This window comes from Brachyhypopomus gauderio, unplaced genomic scaffold (genome assembly GCF_052324685.1).
Source record: "Brachyhypopomus gauderio isolate BG-103 unplaced genomic scaffold, BGAUD_0.2 sc56, whole genome shotgun sequence".
Taxonomy (NCBI): domain Eukaryota; kingdom Metazoa; phylum Chordata; class Actinopteri; order Gymnotiformes; family Hypopomidae; genus Brachyhypopomus; species Brachyhypopomus gauderio.
Genome location: NW_027506879.1, coordinates 1934839 through 1954446, shown reverse-complemented (window position 1 = coordinate 1954446; position 19608 = coordinate 1934839). Strand labels below are relative to the sequence as shown.

Genomic DNA, 19608 nt, shown 5'->3' with positions numbered 1-19608 from the left:
ACATCATCCATGGTTGTGCAGTTACTAATAGGGCAGGTACATAACCCAAGCAATATATTGATAGTATAAACCCTGAGTTTTAGCGGCTGAGAGGGATGTGTAAAATATAAAGAACTTAATATGAAAACTTTATTCAACAGCAGAGGTATATACATACATGTTGTATCTTGCTTGTGTTTTTTTTTTTCTGAGCAGTGTCAGTTCCACCAGATATGTGCCATTACAAACACATGTGCATGTATCAGAAGCAATTGAATTTTCAGTAGAAACATTTTTCATTTTCAGGCACATAAGAGGTAAAAAACATTTTAGTGAAAATACCCTTCCTGTTGGTAGGCGTGACCATGGTCTTCTAGATGAGCTGTGCCCAGTGGTGACCACAAAGGCTCAGTCTAACATTGAGTCAAGGACACTTAATGTACGCTAAAGCACAAACAAGAGAATGGTGAGCATGCCAGAGCCAACCTAACCGGAGCCCAGACATCAAAATGCGGGTTGGAGATTTGACATTCCTGCAGGCACTAAATGCCTCGCCAGTGATTTGGGGGGTTCTGGTGAGAGGGGTGGGGAGAAAAGTCAATACCCCCCTCCTGTTTCTAAACGCTTGCTATCTGATGTGCAGGGGTAATGCAGATCTGATTCTATGGTGACAAAAGAGCTGTTACAAAGACTTCAAATCTCTCTCTAACTCTCGCTCTCTCACTTTCTCTCTCCTTTTCCACTTTCTCATAAACCCTCACTCCCTCTTCTCACTCTGTTTTGTGTGTGTGTGCACCAGTGTTCAAGCCCTGTGATGATAATAATGACAGTGGAAAAGATTATCACAGTCGGCCGCTCTTGAACTTCAAGGTTAAAGGAGCAGACCAATTGTGCCTTTGTGTTTACCAAAGAAAGGCTAATGATGAATTAATTAGCTGTGGACTGTGTCTACTCCTCCTGCTCTAGCTGGACACCTTTCACTTGCACAGAAAACCACTTTCCACAAGAAGAAACTTACAGTAATTGCATTTCATTTACGTACACAAAATGATTAAGTAAATATAAATGTTTATGTGTATGGCTTTTAATTTATTGGCTTATTAATTTATTGGCTTAATAATTATTAATATTAATTCATTTTCATAAGCTTTATATACAACATAATAGTATTACAATAGTTTAACTGGACATTTTTACTTATAATTTATTACAATTTTTTCTTATATTTATTGTGATCATTTAATATCTCATGTCCCTCTTTAAACTAGAAAAGATGGAGCTAAAGAGGATAAATGTGTATATCAAAGAGGACAAGTGTGTGTATCAAGCAAGTTATGACATTTCTATGTTATTTTAATGAAGGAGGTAATGTTATCTGGGCCATAGGGTTAGGATTAAGGTTAGTGTGTAGGATAAACCCAAATCCTAAACCTAATGTTACCTGGGCCATAGTGAGTGTGAAATAAAAAGGAAGTGATCACGTCAAGTCTCAGGGAAAATGGAGGATTTAATGAATAAGGTGCACAAACCAAAAACCTGTGACACAATCCAAATTAAGGAAGTAATAACCAAAAGTCAACTGGTACAAAGACAAGACATATATAGATGGACAAATGACCGTCAGGTGGGAGCTTGCTAATAAGCCCCACCCACCTGAGGGACAAACACAATGCAACAACAGGACAACTGCTGCTGTGGACGGGGGCGACCAGCAGGGGGGGCCCTGCATACTGTGACAGTTAGAGTATAGCATTAACCCTAACCCTAACCCTAAGGTTATCTCGGTAATAGGGTTAGGGTTAGTGTGTAGGATTAACCCTAATCCTAATCCTTAACCTAATCTTACCTGGGACATAGTGTCCAAAGATGTACCTCAGCTTCCCTTTCTCAAAGTAAACATAATAAGGAACATAAATAAGGAACATAAATTAAATGCACAATAAATCAATAAATAATTTCTATTATGCTGTATTTATTTATATTAAATACACCTTAATACATTTTAATAACAAGTTTGAAAACTTTAAACCGGGTGGGCATGTGTTTCGCTCAGCTGCCACTGAGAATCATTAAAATATGAAATTGGGACTGCTAAATATAAGATCCCTGTAATCTAAATTAAATGATTACTGACCATAATCTATACATACTTTGCTTATCGGAAACCTGGACTGTCAGGGCTGGCTCGGATGCCACACCATCTACCTCCACTAGGGGCACCCGAGTCAGTCCTAGACTTCAGGAACGCAATCAGCAATGATCCGTCTCACCTGTTGCCATGGCTTCTTAAGGAAGCTTGTGGAGACGGATCATTGCTGATTCGTTTTGGTTATGCCTTTGCGGTCTCAGCCTCTCTCTGCTTTCTCTATTGCTACGTTTACGTCTATAGGTGTCCCGTCACCTATCTCTCCTTTCTATTTTCCCTGTCCTTTTTCGAGTATCTATCTCCTGCGTCGCTCCCTGACCTCCCTCAAGTTTTCCTCAACCTGTTTCCTTTCCTATTCCGTTGCTGTTTGGGAAGGGTTTTTTGTTTGGGCAGCGTTTATTGCTTACAGCCAGCTACTTCCCCCGTCATCTTTAGTTTCCTTTGTTTCTTTTTGCGCGTTGAGATTTCCGCGTCTCCTTAGGTGCTGAGGTTAAGATTATTCTTTATGTTCTTTCGTATTGTGGCACTTGATCCACCTCTCCCTTGCTCTCTCTAACGCGGTGTGTTTGTCCCTACCCACCGTCGTTACATGGACTGGGCCAGACGACTATATAGCCCTAAACGAAGCTTCTCCCTCTGGCTATAGGTATGTTCATAACCCCCATCCAAATGGTCGAGGAGGAGGTGTTGCCACACTATATGACTGGTATAGGCGTCTCTCAATAGTTTGGCTTCAAGTTTAATTCTTTTGAAAATCTCATCCTCACTGAAGCAAATTTATCAACCAACAAAGCGACACAGTTGTTTGTTAATTACTATTTACTGCCCCCTGGTTCATACTCTTGAGTTTTTGGCCTTCCTGTCTCATAGTGTTATCAGCTCTTTTAACATAAAATTTCAAGCAATCCTTGATTCAATGGGTATCACTCATTGATAATGTGTTGGGTCCAATGCAAAATTCTAGTCATACTTTTGACATATTCAGTAAAGCAGTACTCCCTCAAAGTGAGGTCGCTCCAGAAGGGCTAGAGCGTATTACAGAGCACATCGAGATTTATTTCTGCTTAAGACAAGGTTGCGCGAGCTAAGAGATTAAGTGAGAGATGAATGGTGCCTTGGTACAACCAATCAATCAATCAAAATTTATTTATATAGCGCTTTTTACAACAGTTTTTGTCACAAAGGAGCTTTACAAGTGTCAGAGTCCAAGCCCCCAGTGAGGAAGCCAAGGGCGACAGCACGACAAGCACAGAGTGGATATTTGGGGGCGAGACAGGGGAGTGCAGGACCAGCCACCATCACCCTCAAATTGGGCGGCTCCGACACCCCAGGGCGGCGATGATGGGACCGACCTCTAGGACTAAAGTAGTTAATGATCTCTTCATATTCTCTGATAAAGGGCACGTTTCTTTTCTTATACTGTTAGACCTTAGTACTGCTTTTGACACCATTGATCACAACATTCAACCGAATAGGCTGGCTCATTGGCATAAGAGGTCAAGCACTCTCCTGGTTCAGATCCTACCTGACAGATCACTACCAATTTCTACTTGCAAATAACAAATGTTCAAAACATACAAAGGTAAAATATGGTGTCCCACAAGGATTTGTATTGGGCCCCATATTATTCTCATTGTATATGCTACCATTGGGCACATTGGTAGGAATAGTATTAACTTGCAATGCTACGCAGATGATACTCAGTTGTATACATCTTCTAATCTGGATATGTCAATATTCCCAAAATTTCTCTCAACCAGGGAAAAACGGGGGCTGAAATCCTAGAACACACTGGAATGGGGTCATGTCAGTCGAGGAGTATAAAAGAGAATTCTGTGCATACTCTGCCCATGGAAGAAAATGACTCCAGTCCTCCTGTATGTCATTACAATAAGAACGCAAGAACTTACCCAACTCCTGATTTAGATGTTCTACTTGTCCATTGCTCTGGGTGTGGTAACCTGAAGTTAGACTGACAGACACATTAAGAATTTTACAAAATTATTGCCAAACACGAGAGATAATTTGTGGGCCCCTATCAGACACTTTGTCATCAGGAATTCCAAAAAGTTTGAAAACATAATTGAATATCAGTTTAAGTTTAGGTAGGGGTATGAGCCTGCATCCTTTGGAGAAACGATCCATGACTACCAGAATACATGTGTTGCCTTGTGAGCGTGGCAAGTCAACAATCCAGCTGGCAGTTGTCGGGGAGTTTTGCTCCAAGCATATACATCACATTCCTCCACAAAGCTGGTGACATACTGGGACATCTCTGACTAGCTGTACTTCCGCCTGAGCACGGCTAGAGAGCGTTATACCAGGGTGACCTGAACTGGGGGATGTATGGACCTACTGAATGAGCTCTGTACACAAGGTGAGGCTACCTCAAAGGCAGCCTGCCGGAGGTGGATCCGTAGTTTGAGCTTAAGTGATCTGCATGTCCAAGTCCCATCAGATAGGGGATACAACAAGGGATGCTATGAGAATGGGCTTCAAGACCTCAGGAGCATTGTTCGCCTTGTGAATCCGTGAGAGGGCACCCGCCTTTGAATTCTTAGTACCAGGATGTCAGGTAATAGTGAAACTGAAGCGTGTAAAAAATAATGCCCACCTCGCTTGCCTACACTGTAAAAAGTAATAAGTTGGCTTTACTTAAAAAAAAATATGCAAACTTGTTGCCTCAAAAAAAAATAGTTAATTTAAACTTAGTATGTTAATTTAAACTAACCAGATTTTTCTGAGTGGGCAATACTTTGAAAAACTTGATTTATATAAGTAGTCAGTAATTACAATAACTTGTGTATTCTGAGTGGGCAATACTTTGATAAACTTGATTTATATAAGTAGTCAGTAATTACACAAACCTGTTTATTCTGAGTGTGAAATACTTAAATTACAACATACAAAAACATCACTTGCAAATAAACATTTTTTTATTTTCATTAAGAACTTTTCACTAAAGTGCCATTTCAGTTAAAGTAAAATCTCATAAAGAATAGAAAAAAGGATAGTATAGAACACAAATATTATAGAAAAGAAAGAACACAAACAATAACACAAAGTGAACTTCTTTTCAATGCCCGAAAACTAACACAGTAGACTGTTTTTCAGTGTTAACAGTTTTGGAGATAGGGCTTTGTGCCCCAACCCAAGCAATACTCTTTGAATAAACGTAAGTGTATTTGCCATGCATTTGGGATAATCTAAATGCAAAGCATATGTAAGCCCAAAGCACAGGCAAACTGCTTGAGGCAGGTCCTTAATATTGTCCATGACCACATTGCCCTCAATGATGATTGCAGTGGACATGGGTTGGAGGGGTATCAAGCTTGGACCATTCTCAAAATGGTCATCACACCCACTGTAACGGCTGTCAAGTCCTCATCTCTCACCATACCCTGCACAGAAATATAAATTAATAAAGAAATAAAATGAAAAGGGGGCTTCAAAACTTCAGATTGACATTCCATCTGAAATAAAATAATGGATCATAACTGACAAGTTTATATCAATATAGAAATAGTTTTGTAAACTTGAAAAACCCAAATGTCAGTAAAAGTTTCAAATAAGGCAGGAGCATCAATAGGACAAGGAAAAAAAACACAAACGCATGCTAATAAATGTGTTGGGGATGCATCCAAGAAAACAAATCGTAATAATGATTATTTATACTGAGATGCTTGTGACACAAATATCACTGTGAAAGAGTGATTAAAAGCATGCAAAGAAGAATTGAAGCTGTGATTAGAAGTGAGGGGTATTCCACCAAATACTGAATAATTTTGTTGTGTAAATGATTATTTATAAATTGCTTATAAAAAGTAATGTTTTCTTTTCATTATCTGAGCTCTAAAAAAACTGTTTTGCTGTTTCTTACCAGTTGCCGTTAAAAAAAAATCAAATATGATATATATATATCTCTAATTATATATTATTTGTATATATTTTACTCAAATACGAGTACTGGAGAGTATGGTGTTCAAACACTTACATTTAATTGAAATGCCTTCGAGGACAACCAAGTGAAGTGTTGTCACGTTTGATGACTAATGACAGAAACAGAAAAGATCATACACAAATCAGACAAGAATTGTAATGGGTTGGTCTGTAGCACCTTTATGGCGTTACCATCAATGCACATGGTTTTAAGTATTACTCAGATGCTGCAAGATCACATTACTTAGAGAGTTGATGGGCTGCATTAATTTAGTCCGTTTCTGTCCAACAGTCCCTTTTTTTGACTTGAAGATTTCAAAGAAACGTGGGGTGTACTGGTCCAATGCCTCAAAGAATTCTCCCTCAAGGTTCTTAGTAGTGATTCTCAACAAACACCTAAAGGAGGGGGGTATTAATGTATATTAATCTTATGCTCCTATACATGTTCTCTTCTAGCCTTTAAATGAAAATGTTGTAAATCAGATACGTGTCAACTATATTAACAAAAATATTAAAAATATTATCAACCTCTTCATACGCCATTTTGGGACACTGCAGTAAATTAGGACACTGCTGTTTTCGTATTATAATCCCACCATGTTGTAAGAGTATTGTCTATTAATTTGTGTGCACGTGAGTTTGAGTGCGTGTGAGGACGGGGCTGCTAACCTGGTTACAGCCCCGGTTCTGGACTGCTTTGCTTGGGGGGGCAGTAAAACATAATGAGGGGGCATGTTGATAGTCATGTTTATGAAGCCAGAAATATATTCAAGGCTTGATTTGTGCATGAATGATGACTATTGATACTGGCTTAAAGTGATGTATTAGGTAAAGAAATAAAAATGCACATTTTCGAACTTAAAACTTAAAACACAATGATTAAAAAATACATGTTGATTATGTAAATGGAGAACAAAGATTATCTAATTGTATTTCATTTCAATACTGCCATTTCTAATAGAACAACTCTATTTCTTGAAAGGCTGACAAATGTACCTATACACAGACTATGAATATTCAAACATGGAAATAGGAATGAGTGAGAATATTTATATTACTGGGAAATTAAAATATAAAGAAAACAAAAGAATACAAATTCTGTTATAAAAGGGAGTATTAGTCACATTTCTATTTTGAAAAAGAAAAAATATGAAAGTACATAAAATAAGAAATCTACTGCACTTTAATGGTAAAAAATCTGGTAAAGTATTGAAGTTTTTATTGATGTTATGAAACGTACTGGTACAATGCGGTATTTATGCACAGTATAACAATACTGGCTGTGATGGCGAGGAATCGTTTAAACCAGGGATGTCAAAGTCAAAAACACAGAGGGCCAAAAAAAACAAATTTGCTACAAGCCGAGGGCCGGACTGGTTCAATGTTTATTAAAACATATTGAAATGATTGCACATAGCCTATTGAACCAAGACCTAACACAGTGTATATTATTTAATGTTTAAATGAATAAAGCACTATTTTCTTATGGATCTGTCAGTAATTTCAAGTGAAAACATTTTTCAACAGGCAAACAGATAAAAGCAAACTTCCTTCAAAGAAAAATCACATGAAGACACACAGGTTTACCTTTTACCTCCGTGAACATGTACTCTGCCTCCCACCTGGCTTGAAACCCGTTCTCAGTGTCCACCTTACGTTTAGTCATTTTTGAGAAGGAGGATAGCTGAACGTTGATGTCTGCTCTGACTGCTGATTTAGGTTTATACTTTCGCGAGTGACCATAGTGCGCGACTCCGAATTTTAATGTTGCTTTGTGTTGCAGGTTTGAAAAGTGCTGCAATTTAGGCTAAAGTACTTGAAAATGTTTTAAATTGTAACTACTTCGTTTCACAACAAATATCTGTCTGACTGAACAGTTCTCTTGTATTACGTTAACAAATACGAGCCTCTTGTAATTCCAGGACGAAACATGAGAGAACGTGAAGACGTTAAGATTGGGGAAAATAAACAACCATTAAATAATGTGAATAAAAAGCGAATTATTTCGAATCATTTCGAGTATATGTATAAATATTTAACATATTTAAGTTTAACGTGCTGGAAAATATTGAAATGGACCTTTAAAGTGACGTACAAGTGCTTGAATTCCACCTTATAAAGGTGTATGAACCCTGCAGACATGACTTTGTTCATTGCGCTGGCGGAGCCACTGCGATTACGTCATTTTCGCCACGCGGACCCTCGCGACGCTTCGCGCTGCAGTGACTTCGCGGGCTACCGTTGCATTGTGGGGAATGTAGTGTTTGTGCGTACAAAACACCATCGGGCGGCTGTAGCCTGCGGGCCGGTTCTAATAGTAATTCAACATCATCCAGGGGGCCATAGATAATCAATTCGCGGGCCGGATCTGGCTCGCGGGCTTTGACTTTGACATATGTGGTTTAAACCATGAGCCGCGACGGCTTGCACGGGGGAAAGAGCAGCCTCGCGCGGTGTCGTGCACCTCTCGAATTTTGTAACTTCGCGCGCGCCGCGCCTCAGCGCAATGAACAGTCATGTTTGCCGGGTTCATACACCTATACAAGGTGGAATTAAAGCACTTGTACCTCACTTTAAAGGTCCAGTTCAATATTTCTCAGCACGTTAAACTTAATTAAGTTAAATATTTATACATATACTCAAAATAATTCGCTTTTTTAATCACACTTTCAAAACGCCCAATCTTAACGTCTTCACGTTCTCTCATGTTTCGTCCTGGAATTACAAGAGGCTCGTATTTGTTAACCTAAGACAAGAGAACTGTTCATTCAGACAGATATTTGTTGTGAAACGAAGTAGTTACAATTTCAACATTTTCAAGTACTTTAGCCTAAATTCCAGCACTTTTCAAATCTGAAAAAGCAACATTAAAATTCGTCAGGTAAATGTTCATTCCCCTGTTTTTATTACCACATATCGTTTCGGACAACACTGCGCGGCAAGTATTTAAACGCTTCCGCCGTTCGCGCAGGTTTAAGAGAACCAAGTTAGCCTAACCGCTAACGGCTAATAAAATAATTTAGGCAACACCTATGTAAGAGGTGAGTAACATTAAAGCAACGAAAAACCACAGTTAAGCAAATATTACCATGTGGAAGTCAGTTTAAACTCAGAAGAGTGTTTACCAGTATACCTGTCTTTCACTCACACTAACAGAACATATACTGCCGAACTGAACCGTTTGGGGCGGTCTGCCGATTTTTATATGACTCAAAAAGCCAATCAGGAATAAGCAAGGAAATATCTTCACGCTGTAAAGCAAAATGCATTTTTGTGATTGGTTCAGAGATAATAAAAAAAAGCCGTTGCTTGCATTGTGCTTGGGGGGGCAAAGACACAATTTGGGGGGGCAATGCCCCCCTCTGCCCCCCCCCCCCCCCCCCCCCCTAGCGCCGGCCCTGCCTGGTTACAAGATTTTATCAACATTTCTAAGACTTAATTACCTTAACACCATTGTATTGACTGGACACATAACAGTAGTTAAACAGTCTAAAGCTAACGTTATCCACAACTAGCAAACAAATAAATCTAGCACCGGGTTTCAGCAACACAGTATAAAACAATGCAACGGTTTGTGTATAATATATAAAATATATTAGCAGGGTTGCCAACTCTCACGCATTGAGCATGAGTCACACGCATTTGACCGTCTTCACACGCTCTCACGCCACACTTCCGATTTCTCACGCCGAAAAAAAAATCTAATTTATTTACCTCTGATCCACATCTATGATTCAATGAGTTACTAGTTCGCTCTGGCGCCACCCACCGGCGATCGATCTATCGCGATATAACACTTAATTTGTGTCCATTATACGTTCGCCAAGCCCCCCCCCGGTTCGCAACCCCCCCACCCGTCAACAGTTTACACTCGACACCTCCTCCAGGTTCAAATCTTACTCCAAACGATCTTCAAAAGTTGCCAACCCTGCATTTACTCACCTAATCAGTGCAAATATCACAGTAATCCAAAACCTGAAGCGACACTCTAGCCAACTGAGAATTATTCAATGCACGTGTCGCTTCTGAACCAATCACCTGTCACCCACTAACCCACCAATCAACAAGTTCTCTGTATTTTGAAACTTGACGTAACCATGAATCTTGTTTTACGTTGTATTTTAAGCTGCGTTTCAAGTCCCTGATATTGTTGTCATTTAAATAAATAATTACATAAACGCACACATTATTAAAATTATTTTAATATATCAGTTTATTTATATATTTTATTTTGTCCCAAAACCCTTCATATATATGTGTAACACATCGTCCTGCCCCCCGTCAATGATTTTCGTTCTTCTGTTTTAGTGGGTTTTCCTTTCTCCGTCTAGATCCGCCCCCTATTGTAAGTGCATCACCTGTGTCTCGTTTTCCTCATTTAGATCTTCTATTTAAATCCTTAGTTTGGATACCGTCTTTGCTGGTCGTTGGTTGTGTTTGGTGTGATACAAGGTTTCTAGAAATTCCAGCCCCTCGTCCTTAGCAGATCGTTGTCTTGGTTGTTTCTTGTGTTTTTGTCTGTGATGTTTTGTCCTTTAGTTGTGAGTAGTTCAGTTTGAGTTATTAGGTGTGTTGAGACATACAGCGGGTTAGTTTGTTTGGTTGATTCTCTGCGCAGTAGTTGTATGTTGCGAGACTGCATTTATTGTATTGATTGTCTTTTTGCGTTTTAGTTTTACTCGTCGTGAATGTGTCAGGTTGAGTGTACCGCCCCGGTTGGTTCCCTGTGTTTGGTTATTTGATTCTTAACCCATTAGTGTGTTTTCCTTATATCCTTTCTTTAAGTTATTGCGTGTATTGTTCGTTAATCTTTAGTCTGCCTTGTTCAGAATGGGTTTCTTTATTATTGTACGTTTGTGATTCTTGTAACCGCTGTGCAAACAAGATGCCCCGCCGATCTCGTCGTCGTGCTTCCAGATTGTCTGTCAGTTGTGAGTCTCCAAGTTTGTCTGTTGGATGCATATCTCTGGATACTAACCCCATTAATGTTGAGTGTACGAATAAAACCCCTGACTCTTTGCATGTGTGTCCGTCTCCGGTTACAATCGAATCTAGATCATTACAATATGCTGCCCAAAATATGCTGTTACATCTGATTTAACACAGTGTTAGAGATGAATAAGAAAGCTTTGTCAAGCCTAAATTACTAGTAAATTACTAGTTTAATGCAAGTGTTAGTAACAGGCAAATAAAAACATCATTATTTAAAAAAAAATCATTATATCTTATTAAATCTATCTATCTATCTTAAATATATCTTATTAAACACAAAGTTAGGATTTACAGTGTAGCGTTCAACCGTCTTGCTCCAGGTTTTTGTGATCGGTTAAGATGATGGTATCTGATGCGACCTCTATAGAAATGGTAGGACAGGATCAAAGTGTTTCAGGATAGGTGGTGAAAAATCTGTCTTTTAAATCCCTGAATGCGTGTTGAGCGCATTCATTCCATTTCAGTACTTTCTCTTTACACTTGAAGTGAAGTGAGAGGTGTCGCAATCACGCTGTACTTTCGAATAAAAAAAAATTCGCAAAACCCAGGAATCGCTGGAGGTCTTTAACAGTTCATGGCCGTGGCCAGTTGGCAACTGCCCGCATCTTTGTATAATACATGGCCACCCCCTGTGGGCCTAGAAATTGAACTTCGGTTTGGTGAAAAGCACATTTTTCTAACTTGACGAACAACCTATTCTCTTGCAAACAAGAGAGAACTGTCTGCATGTGACTCTGGTGTTCCTTGACTGTCAGAATAAATCAAAATATCATCTATGTAAACGATAACATATTTGTTCAGCTAAAAAAAGTTTAATTCATAAATGACTGAAAAACAGCAGAAGTGTTGGCTAATTCATAATGCATCACTGTATACTCATAATGTCCAGTAGTAGTGCTGAAAGCGGTTTCGGTCCGTGTACCTTTGGTCATTGGATTTTCGTTTCAGAATCCATTATTGAAAAATGGGAAAACGGGGCGTTTCTCGTTTTTTGGTTTTTTATTGTTCATAGAAAACATGAGAAATAGCTTCGTTTTACAGTTTTAGAAATCGAACGGAAAATCAAATAAGAAATAAACAGAAATGGAAAAAACAAATCGTATTTTACTTATCCTAAGTTGCTTCAACAGGAAGTAAACCTGTGCACGGGTCGACGCGGTAGCTGCTAAGTACACCAGGGCGCAGGGCATAGCAGCACAAACCGCGATGGAGCATGATGGAGAAACACACTATATTGTGTACAAAGGCAACAGAAGAGTGTCTCTTAGAGAATCGGACATGAGTTCTGAGAAGATAGGGCGAATATTTCAGGTGATTTTGACGTAATTAAGCTGGTTAGCAAGTTTTTAGCAAGTTAACTAGCGTTAGCGGCATGGAGGCGCATTTATTTAATATTAACGTCATCATGCTCATGGATGAGCATTCGAAACTAATTAATATTTAAGTAAGTCAAACACTTAACAGACAAGATTTAGCTATATATGTTTTTCTATCCATTTATAACCGAAGGCAGTATCAGAAGACATTAGTTAAATTGAAGAAGGGAATTTGGATGAAATGTAAATGCTGGTGCAAAACTGAAGGAATGCATACCGTTTGTTTATATTTGTTAAAGTACACAAACACAATTAATGCAAATAATACATTCTTTAGTGTCTTAATTTCTCGTTAATGAAAGAGCAATGATTTTGAATCCCCCCCCCCTTCCCTTTAACTTTAAATATTTTGAACAAAACCTGACCAACAAAAAATTATAAATGAATGAATGAACAAAAATGAAAGTGAGTTATTATATATACCTATATCAAAAAATATTGTTTAAATAAAAATAAATTATTGCCCAACTTGAGGTTGAGTGATGCACTCTTAACCCCCACTTAATCGTTGTTGGAGCATCAGTGGTGTGATAGTGATTTGTATGATAAAAAGGAGGAGATGTATATGATTGTGGTTCATTCTAGTAGTTTGACATTATTAAACAGGTCTATTGGAGAGAGACAGTATAAAGGAGAAGGCTCAGAGAAGCGACCAAACTTTATAAAAAAAACAAAAATGTGAATCCCCTGGCCCTGACTACCAATAATTGCCTGAAGGATCGGGTACTTTATACGTATTTTGTTAAACTCAACTGTAAACTATACTAAATAAGCATTTATTAGTACAACATAAACCCCTATACTTCTTTACAGCAAGGTTAAATAAGTTTTACAGTGTAGTTAACAAGCTGGTTCAGAAGGAAATACAATAACACTAAACTTCATCCTATGTTTTTGCAGGTCTCATCTCAGTCATTGTACGTAACAAATGACATGAATGTGGCAATATTTCCTGCGTCCTCTGGCTTTTTTAACTCTTTGGATCTCAGCGCAAGGGGTCACTATGAAGTACATGGGGAGAGTATGGAGTCTTCGGCTACCCCATCTGCTAACTCCAGCCACCCTTTTCAACACATTTCAACACATTTTCAACCCTTTATTAGCCAAACTTTCAATGTAATCAATAGAAATGTCAATGTAAAAGACTGTTTGCTCTAAATTGGCATTGTAAATTTATCAGTGAAAAATGCCTGTTTAAATAATAGGAATGAAATACACTTTACAACACTAACCGGCAACAGGCACTATGAGTTGTGTATAAGGGATGCATAAATACCATTTTTTTCCAACCGAGTACGAGTACAAGTATGTGTATTTTTGTACTTGCCGATACCGATACCGATACCAATACTTACATAGAATTAAGCAGTCAGGAGCATTATGTAATAGTTATTCATGTAAAATAGTGCAATGAAATCAATACAAAACCAACATAAAACAGTGCATGGCCTATAATTTATTTGAACATGAACATTTTTACCTACAAAATCACTAATCACCATGTCAACACAAAACTAATTTTTCAGTATTTTTACATTTTCTCCCGTCTAGCGTTTGGTGCAGTGTTGGTTGATGCCGTGTTCTGTAAGCAATGAACTCCTCGTGCTGAGGGTCAATGACAATGATAACTAAAATAATTTATTATAAATAAATATAATATATAAATATTATTTATTATAAATAATATGTATTTTTGTTTGTTTCTAATTATTAGGTCTGTGTAACTTCAATGTGTTCCACAAAGGCACTAACTGAGGAGACTGTCAGCCAATACGTGTAGCTACAACTTGACGCCAACTGAATCAATTTATGGCAAACTTTGGTTCAACTTAATCATATATTACTAGTGTGTACACTCACAGAGTTTGAACTGGTTTTTATTGCACTGCATGATTTCTTTTATGTTTTACACTTACTTTTATTAGTAGCAGTGAGTTTTTTCAGTTATGGACCCTTTACTTTGAAGTTATTTAAAAGATAAATTTAACAGACCACCGCGGAGCCACCGCGCGATTACATCATTTTCAGCGCGCGGACCCTTGCGCCGGTCGCGACGCGTCAAACCTAGCTCAGGGATTACGTCACACGCAGCGCAGTGCGCAGTGCCCTGGTGCCTGTACATTTAAATTTTAATGGTCCAATGAAGGTAATTTAAAAACCAGGACATTTCCTCACTTAAAAAACTAGGGACAGGACGTGAAATACGGACTTGTTGAGTTGTCTGCTCATTAGCATAACGTGGTTTACATCCACTGGAAACAAGGTATCGGATTTTGGTATCGGAGCCTCGTTTGCGATTACGAGTAAATGGACATGGTATCGGGCAAATACCCGATACCAGTATCGGTATTCATGCATCTCTAGTATAATTATGCTGCAATATTGTAGTACAAGCATATAAGCAACATGCATATACAGCATAAGAGTGCACTACTATCCCTCAGGTTGTTACCATATAAAGGTTCAACACAGATCAGCCAAAAAAAAAAAATGAAATGGCCAATTGCATATCAGAAAAAAAATCTCTCAATTCTGACTTTGGCCTGTTTTCATTTATTTATGTTGCTTACTGAAAGCATGGTCTTTTTAAGGGTCTCAGTACTGGAAGCAGAATGCAAGAAAGATCCTAGCAGTGACCGAACGAGACTTTCAGAGCCTTCAAGGAACAAAAAGAAAAAGAATGGGGTAAAAAACATTTTATTCCATATATGGATTATGTTCTTTCAAATAAGAGATACTGTATAATTGTACAAACTGTAGAACTGTGTATGTTTTTACATGGTCAGTCGAAAAGATGAGGAGACCTCAGCCTTAGGTGATGTCACTGAGAAGATTGAGGAATTGTTGCTGGCATCTCAAGGCTTAGACACTGTTACAGCTACAATCCGAGAGTTATCTGAACTGGCCCTGACCAACAGCAACATGGTTATCCTGACATCTGCCCAGTCAAAAACAATAAAGGATGCCCTAAGTTGTGCTGTGTGTAAGGGTAAGTGGGTATTTCATAACTTTGAAAGCAGCATTTACACAAAAAAAAATAGGTAAAGTTCTTTATACATGTCTTTAATCTTGCAGGTCCCATGGTTGTTCCTATGTTTGCTGTTTGCTGCCAGAGCCTGATTGGCTGCAAATTGTGCATTGAAGAGTGGCTACGGACATCCACACAGTGTCTGAGGTGTAGAGCTGAAAACTTCGCCAGCCATGTCCATGTGGTTCTAGGACTATGTGATGTATTACTTGCCCTCAGAGATGCCTTTGGAGATGACTAATGTTTACAAAATTCACAATATTTTGGAGTATACTAGTAGTCTAAAAAGTATTCCCCACATTCAGTGTTTACATGTTTTTTCTCTAGTGTTCAGTTAATGGAGAAAATACACAATAGTGTTCAGTTAAAGGAAAATACAAAAATAAAAAACAGATGATTGATATTCCAACAGGACAGTGCAGTGCCACACACTAAGCTGTAGTTCCTCATATTAAAAGCCTTAGGAAATTGTGATAAAATGGTGTGAGATTGTCTTCAAGACAAGAGGAGCTATCACGTGTTGATATATTCTACATGGTCAAAAATAACTGCTCAAATGTTTGAGTTTTTTTTTTCCGGTAATGAAAACTGACAAAGTGAAAATGGAGCCAAAATAGGACACATACTACCAGTTTGTAGTGTTTTATCAGCATTATGTAGCTCCTGTAGTCTTGAACACTATATCACACATTCCTAAAGTTTTAACAAATTATTTAAAGCAATTGCTTCTCACCAATTCTTCACTGCTGTCCATAAACTATCCAGAGTGATATGATTTTTGTTGTCTGCATTTCCCAGCATAGCCCCACATGCTCTTATTTAGTTTTGTTTCTTTCCTAAATTTACTTGTACATGAGCAGTTAATTTAAGCCAGTGTAGCAAGATTTGTTTAAAGCTGGCATCTGATTTAATGTTATATTTCATGCAAATCTTTTTGTTAAATTGATCAGATGTAGTAATGCATCTTTGAAATGGGTGAAGTCATTGTTAACAGTTTTTTCTAATAAATAAGAAATGTTTGGATAAGTCTCTGCAAATTGTCTCTCTACGCTTGCCCTGTCCTCTGTTGTTGAAAAAGGGTCCATCCCAAATATGGAATTTCTTGTAAGGAAGGATCCCAGTTGCTCTCTGTACAGGTCTGCTGCTTGTGATGCATGTGGAAGTAGCTCCTCTGCTATTTGTTTAGGACACCCACTTGCAGCAAAGTGGTTTGGAACACCCTTCCCTGTTGCAAGAATGAACAAAATGTTTTGATTAGTAGGGTTTTACTTCACTCATATTGTCTATGCCAAATAGCCTGTATCTTTAAAATGGTGACTTAAGCAGAAAAATTGTTTATTTAAAAGTTATTTAATTACTTTCTACTGATCATCATGAAATGCTAATATAAATGGTAGCTGGTAATATCAAATTATTTAAAAAGAAGAAAGAAATTAATGAATATTGAATATAAGTGTGTAGACTGGATCTGGAGTGTTGTTTTATACCTGGAATCCTGTGTGCATTCCAGGTGTCTACAACTCTGCTAACACCAATGTGGGACAATCTGCAGGTGAGGTTGGATACACAGTATTGCTCTACACTGTCCTCCATGTCTATTGCTTCCTGATCCACCAACTGGACAAGAGCAGTTTTAAGTGGGTAGTTGATGCGTCCGTTAATCTCTGGCCAAATGCGTTCCACAATGTGGTTCTGAGTTTGGAATAAAAATATTAAGGTGATACAATCCACCAGGGGTTGAAAAAATTATATAGACATAAACATTAAGGTCAAATTCATACCCTAGTTGATGCGGTTTGTAGGTAGGGCATCCGTATTGTGTTATGCCTGAATGATGACAGCATCTCCTGGATGAATAATGACAAGTAAAACTCCTTGCCATGATCGACTCTGATCTGATCCCACATGCCATAAGCAAGGACGGCAGGTCTGGATAAATGGGAATCATCAAAATACAGCATGTTTAAGAAACTTTTTTTTTTGTTTTTTAATATATATATATATATATATATATATATATATATATATATATATATATATATATATATAAACACAAGTTTTAACTGAAATTATACCTGTACACTTCCTCGTAAATTATGAGGTTGTTTTTTATGGGCATAGTGGAATGAGAAACAACCTTGCGGCTGAAACCATCAACTGCCACAACGTGAGTAACCCCAAACATTACGAGTTTCTCGTTCTGATCCATGTGAAGCTTGTGGCCCACATATTCCGCATGGTATGGAACGGGATTGAGGTTACGTGCCCCCTTGAAAAGCAAAGTGAGACCATTCACTGTGTCTGTTTTAAACAGAAAGACATTGTAAGCAAAGCATAAACAAGCACTGGTAACTGGCAATATGCTTTATCTTTACTTGACGCCTGGCTTCGTGATAAGGTGGATGCGTTGTCCTCAGTACTTCCCCAACACGTCGCTCTGCAACATGAATTCCCTTTGTAAACAGATAGCCTGTCATCATCTTACGTCCGAAAGATGGCCCTGTCTAGAAAACATATATAAGCAGTCAATTTAGTTATGGATTCTGCTAATATAAGCCATATTGTCTATGTTACTGTTTCATACATCACAAACCTCATTAATCGCTCTGGCCATCTCCAGTTCCAAATGAGAATCTGATAGTCGACTTGTACGGAAAAATCCATGTTCCACGCAAAACATTCTGACACTCCTGGCCGAAATCCCTCTCTGGACCCCAAACTGAGAACTAAGCACATCACTGATATCAATGGAGGACATGCCCTGTTTTGCCATGTCTAAAATAAAACCAGCGTGAAGCTGCAAAGTCATTTTTGGGAGCTTGTAATGTTTATTTTGGGCGGCAAAACTGTACAAACTCCTTTGCACAGTGGCGTCACTTTTTGTGGAGATGGGTGTAGTTTTTAGCGTCATACCCCCTGACCTGCATATAGTGACATTAAGTGACAAGTACTTTTTATTGTTTTTTTTTTTTCTTATTCAAAGAAAAATATACAGCTACAGACTAGACCTTTATAGACATACAATTACAAAAAAAGTAAGGAATTTATTCGAGACATACAAGAGCTTATTATTATATTGTTACACATATCAACAAGTATTATTATTATTGTTATAATTATTTTTATTATTATTGTCATCATCAGGATGTTTATTTTTATTTGTACTTTCATGTTAACAGGTGGAAACACACAAATTTCCCAGTGTGTCAATTTTTTTTTTCATAATTTGTTCTGTCCTCTTAACATTCCTGCCCGAGTTTCCATGTTTTTATCATTTTTAATGATACTTCAATGAGGGATTTCAAATTAGGATAAATAAAATACAACTCCGCCCTATAGGGGACTGTACAGCCACCGCATCGACCTGTGCACAGCAGGTTTACTTCCGGTTGAAGCAACTTAGGATAAGTAAAATACAACTTGTTTTTTCCATTTCTGTTTATTTCTTATTTGATTTTCTGTTCGATTTCTAAAACTGTAAAACGAAGCTAATAAAAAACCAAAAAACGAGAAACGCCCCGTTTTCCCCATTTTTCAATAATGGATTCTGAAACGAAAATCCAATGACCAAAGGTACACGGACCGGTTTCCCACTCATCTCCCTCTTTTATCCGAATTAAATTGTAAGCAGTCCTGAGGTCTAGTCTTGTATATATCTTAGCCTTACAAAGCTGTTCTATGGCTGATGGATCTAACGGCAGGGGATAGTGGTTGTGGTAGCATTAAGCCCCACCGGAAATCGATACAGGGTCATAATACCCCGTCCTTGTTAACAAAAAAAAACCCAGCAGCAGCTGGCGACACTGAAGGGCGGATATAACCCGATTGTAATTCCTTTGTGATGTATTACTCCATGGCCTTAGTCTCAAGCAAAGAGAGGGCATAAGCTCTACTTCTAGGCGGCATGGTACCCGGTATCAGATCAATAGCACAATCCCTTGGGCGATGAGGGGGAAGACTAACAGCCCGGGTTTAACTGAAAACATCCGTGAATTCTCAATAGTCATCAGGGAGCAACACTGGTGCATTGATTTGTGGGCTTTCAATACTGGTAGCGTGAATAGCACTCCCTAAGCAGTGTGTGTGGCAGTATTCACTCCAGCAATTCAACTGTTTTCTACTTAAGATCTTGGGGTTGTGTTGGTGTA

The 19608-nt window shown here is 38.3% G+C and overlaps 1 protein-coding gene and 2 long non-coding RNA genes across 3 annotated transcripts; 1 reads left to right on the top strand and 2 right to left on the bottom strand.

The window, feature by feature from the left end:
* Positions 1-5215: 5215 nt before the first annotated feature.
* Positions 5216-6389, bottom strand: LOC143488835 (uncharacterized). The gene is made up of 3 exons (XR_013124548.1): positions 6309-6389; positions 6120-6174; positions 5216-5526 (listed from the first exon to the last, which is right to left on the bottom strand). It is a non-coding gene; the product is annotated as an uncharacterized LOC143488835 (long non-coding RNA).
* Positions 6390-14894: 8505 nt separating this feature from the next.
* LOC143488840 (uncharacterized) lies at positions 14895-16010 on the top strand. The gene is made up of 3 exons (XR_013124549.1): positions 14895-15117; positions 15219-15421; positions 15508-16010. It is a non-coding gene; the product is annotated as an uncharacterized LOC143488840 (long non-coding RNA).
* A 35-nt stretch (positions 16011-16045) lies between these two features.
* Positions 16046-18306, bottom strand: LOC143488839 (uncharacterized). Its single transcript, XM_076987780.1, has 6 exons — positions 18054-18306; positions 17836-17964; positions 17536-17729; positions 17242-17389; positions 16948-17152; positions 16046-16685 (listed from the first exon to the last, which is right to left on the bottom strand). The coding sequence occupies exons 1-6, from the start codon at positions 18267-18269 to the stop codon at positions 16381-16383; spliced, it is 1197 nt and encodes a 398-aa protein (XP_076843895.1). The 5' UTR covers positions 18270-18306; the 3' UTR covers positions 16046-16380.
* Between the last annotated feature and the right edge of the window lie 1302 nt (positions 18307-19608).